Source organism: Phragmites australis, chromosome 12 (assembly GCF_958298935.1).
Source record: "Phragmites australis chromosome 12, lpPhrAust1.1, whole genome shotgun sequence".
NCBI lineage: Eukaryota > Viridiplantae > Streptophyta > Magnoliopsida > Poales > Poaceae > Phragmites > Phragmites australis.
Window position 1 is genome coordinate 10,054,602 of NC_084932.1, and position 3,511 is coordinate 10,058,112.

The 3,511-nt window shown below is 45.9% G+C and overlaps 1 protein-coding gene across 3 annotated transcripts; it reads right to left on the reverse strand.

Moving 5' to 3' along the window:
* Nucleotides 1-594: 594 nt before the first annotated feature.
* LOC133886116 (dirigent protein 21-like) lies at nt 595-3,299 on the reverse strand. 3 transcript variants are annotated; one of them, XR_009903342.1, is made up of 3 exons: nt 2,596-3,299; nt 1,916-2,071; nt 595-963 (listed from the first exon to the last, which is right to left on the reverse strand). XR_009903342.1 is itself a non-coding variant. In XM_062325847.1 (2 exons), exon 1 carries the CDS (start codon nt 3,152-3,154, stop codon nt 2,615-2,617), a length of 540 nt encoding a protein of 179 aa, XP_062181831.1. In that variant the 5' UTR covers nt 3,155-3,299; the 3' UTR covers nt 599-963; nt 2,596-2,614. The 3 variants fall into 3 exon arrangements, 2 of the variants coding, with proteins under 2 accessions (XP_062181831.1, XP_062181830.1); XM_062325847.1 differs by lacking the exon at nt 1,916-2,071 and having other exon boundaries at nt 599-963; XM_062325846.1 differs by lacking the exon at nt 595-963 and having other exon boundaries at nt 1,541-2,071.
* Nucleotides 3,300-3,511: the final 212 nt, after the last annotated feature.

The window sequence follows — 3,511 nt, forward strand, 5'->3', positions numbered from 1 at the left end:
CTTGTGATGTTTTATTATTTAAGAATGTGGGAGAAGCACCACAACCTTACCCAGACATCACCCCTCGAAGGCCAAGTCTACTCGGACTCGATGCTGAACTTTAGTCATAGTTGTGGTCGAAGTCGTGGTTGTGATAGCATGTCAGTAAAACGGGCGTAATTCTCTCATACGAAGTTCGTTTTAGGCGATCTTGGACATTCTAGAAATCTTAAGATAAGCCATTTGCAATGGATATGAGCTCGATCAAATATTACTTATAGTTTAGTCAGAGTCAAAGAAATAAGGTGTTGCACCACCATTTTTGATCTAGTTGGGTCTTGTAATCGTGTTAGGGTTATAGTTCAGGTTGTGTACGCATCTTTCCATGACTGCACAACTCTAGATCGATCTTCTCGTATACCCTATAAATATACAGTAGCCGTCATAGTTTAGACTCGAGTTTAGTTTAGATTATTCTATTTTAGACAGTTTCGCTATTTATTGGTTCGTTGAACCCCAACTCAAGTATTTCACTGTTAATCAGCAATATTCAGATTGCATCTACCTGATCTTGATTGTGTTCTCGATTTGATGGTAAGAAAAACCATCTTGGCAAGGTCAACCACGTCTTAACACAGTTGATAACCACGGAGTAGTGGTGTAGTGGTTGCGAAGGTTTTTGATCTGTTCTGATAAGAGTCTTTGGATCATCAATGTTGAAACTCCACTAAATTGACTTATCATATTACCTAGGGAAGATCGGACATCTCCGCATAAGTAACCATACTATAGATCAGGATATATCACTATATCAGTGCATATTTTAGCAAAATATACCGCAAATCATTTTTATTTGGAAAAAGTACTCTTGCCAGCTTAATCCAGATTAGAATAGCAGCATCAGTAGGATAATCCAACGAGGAACAAACTCTTGCCAGCTTAATCCAATGAGGCAATGACAGGACTGCACCCCCTTGAGTTCCCCTGTATGCAGAAAATGGAAGTTGAAGCACATGAGCACAAACCAAAGATGATTTTCATAAGGGAAATTTGAGAATATGCAACACTATAAGCTGATGTTTTGGGACTTAGATATGCGTCACAATCCAGTTATCTAGACATAAACTTTCTTCCGAGGGCCGCGAGGAAGGAGGGGGCGGCAAACACTAAGGAGCATCTCCTGTGCCCTAGGAAGCAAATAAACTGTCTGCTGTTAAATGCTCATGTATTGGTGCAGATGTTGTTGACACATTTCTTGCTTGCTGTCATAAATGTAGTCCATCCACTCCTTAGAGGCAACCATTGCAAAACAATATATTCTCACAAAATTCTGCCCATTGTTTTTTCAAAAGTCTGCAGTTTTGACTAGATTTGGCCAAACCCAGATACTAACTCTGATATGAACATTTTTTATATATTTTTAACCTTGGTGTGTGTTGTTGTAACTCACCCTACTGATTATCCATTCTAAACTTAAATTAAACAAATAAAAAAACATGGGACAAAAAGATACCAGTTATCATCTCTGTTTCAATCCAAGCCGAAAAGCCACTTAATCAGAAGCAGAGCAACAAAAAGGAACTCTAATACGCATGCGTCACTACAGAACAGTTTTATTGGTAGTCATAGCTGCATCAGCGATTCACAGGTGCTTTACTCAACCCTGACACCTAACCAACTTAAAAGGATCATGTCAACTGATGATACTATCTGGTTGAACCATCACACAAATTGACCATACTGGACGAGGGTTCACTTCCACGCCTCTACGCTTTCCTAACCAACGGACACTTGCAATTCAGCTTTTCTTGGGTTCCACGTTGCGCTAGCCAACATAATTCTAGCTCAGCTAGCGCTTTTACAGTTTCACGCAAAGTGAACACGGAGAAAAACCATCAGATCTAGTAGCAAACAAGCAGCCAGTAATGGCACAAACCGGCGGTACTGGATGGGCATGACGCCGGCCTTCCAGAGCGCAATCTTCTCGAATGCTTGGATGGAGAGGAGGAAATGGTGGTTGGGTGGATTGCAGTGGCCGCGGTCGCCATCTCGTACCCGTGCTTCCCCAGATCCCCGATCCCTCACTCCCCACCTGCACGCAGCATCGCAGAGCACAAATCAAATGCGTTTCCGGGGGCGGCAAGGAAGGCGGAGGCAAGGGTGAGCACGCAAGACGATTAGGGTTGGAACGGGAATTTAGGGTGGGCGGGTGGTCCATCGAGAATGGAATGGAAACGTGATCTGTTAGTGGGTTACTGGACCGGTTTGAGTGGCTGTGAGCTTAAATAAAAATATAGAAATTTTATGAAAATTTCTTGAATAAAAATAGGATTTAAAAAATACGGTCGAAAAATTTTATAAACCGTTTTCAACACTATTTTCGCATTAAATTTCCTATTTTTGTTCCGTTCCGATTTAAATCTAAAAATAAAAAACAATCAAAAGAAATATAGAAAATAGGACAGGATTTCTCCCGTCCGTTTTTACCCTAGATATCACAACCCAATAGCACTTGAACCGTGCACAATAACAACTAGGATCCCTGAAAAAATCACCACGAAAACCCAACCATACGTACGTGCAGAGGCAGTATATATATATACGACATGCACGTACTTTACGTGCGTACGTGCGCCTACACGCTCAGGTGCATGTCGATCCGGAGCACGGCGTTGTTGGTGCTGGCGTTGAAGGCGTGCGTCCTGAGCAGGCCGTACCCGGCAGCGCCGCGGAACCCGCCGGTGCCACCGATGACCGGCAACTCCCTGACGTCGTCGAGGATGGCGTCCCTGGCCAGCACGGCGACGGCGCTTCCGTTGTGCTTCCCCGACGTGAACACCATGTCGGCGCAGAGCAGCAGCGCCGGGTCGGACCGGGACGCGAAGAGGTAGAACCCCTGCGCGCGTCCAACGACGGGGGACGCCGCGCTGGGCCCCTCCGTCAGCGGGTCGTCGATCACGTACAGGTCGCCGAAGCGGTTGACGGGGTCGCCCGGCAGCGGCGCCGCGCCCCTCACCACGCGCACCGCCGTCGCGGGGCTCCCTGCCGATGCCGTCACCGTGTCGTGCATGTAGAAACGGAACTGCGCGGTCGTCGAGGCGCCGTCCACCAAGGCGGCAAGCGCCAGGGAGATGAATGCCAGCAGGAGCTGCGTTGCGTGCTTGTCGTTGGCCATGGCACGCGAGAGGTGAGAGAAGATCAGCGAGAGGGAAGTGTGTTTTGGATCTGAGGAGAGGAGATCATTTAGAGGAATGGACGCATCGTGGCTAGTGCGTTGGACGGTCCCTCTACCAAAAGCACGACATGATGCGTTGGACGGTCCCACTACCAAAAGCATGACATGATGGATTAAGCGACTGTTTGATTGTAAAAGAGAGGTTGTATTGTATAGTTTGGCTAAATGAAAATATGTTGGAGGAGCCCTATAGTTTTTGATAACAGTGTTTGGTTAGATGTATGCAATGACGATGTAATGAATCCGTGAAGGTGTTTTGTTGTTTGTATGAATGAATGCAATGATCCTGGGACTTAA

Excerpts from the sequence above, each read along its gene's own strand:
- LOC133886116 (XM_062325847.1), bottom strand. The coding sequence starts at position 3,154 with ATGGCCAACGACAAGCACGCAACGCAGCTCCTGCTGGCATTCATCTCC.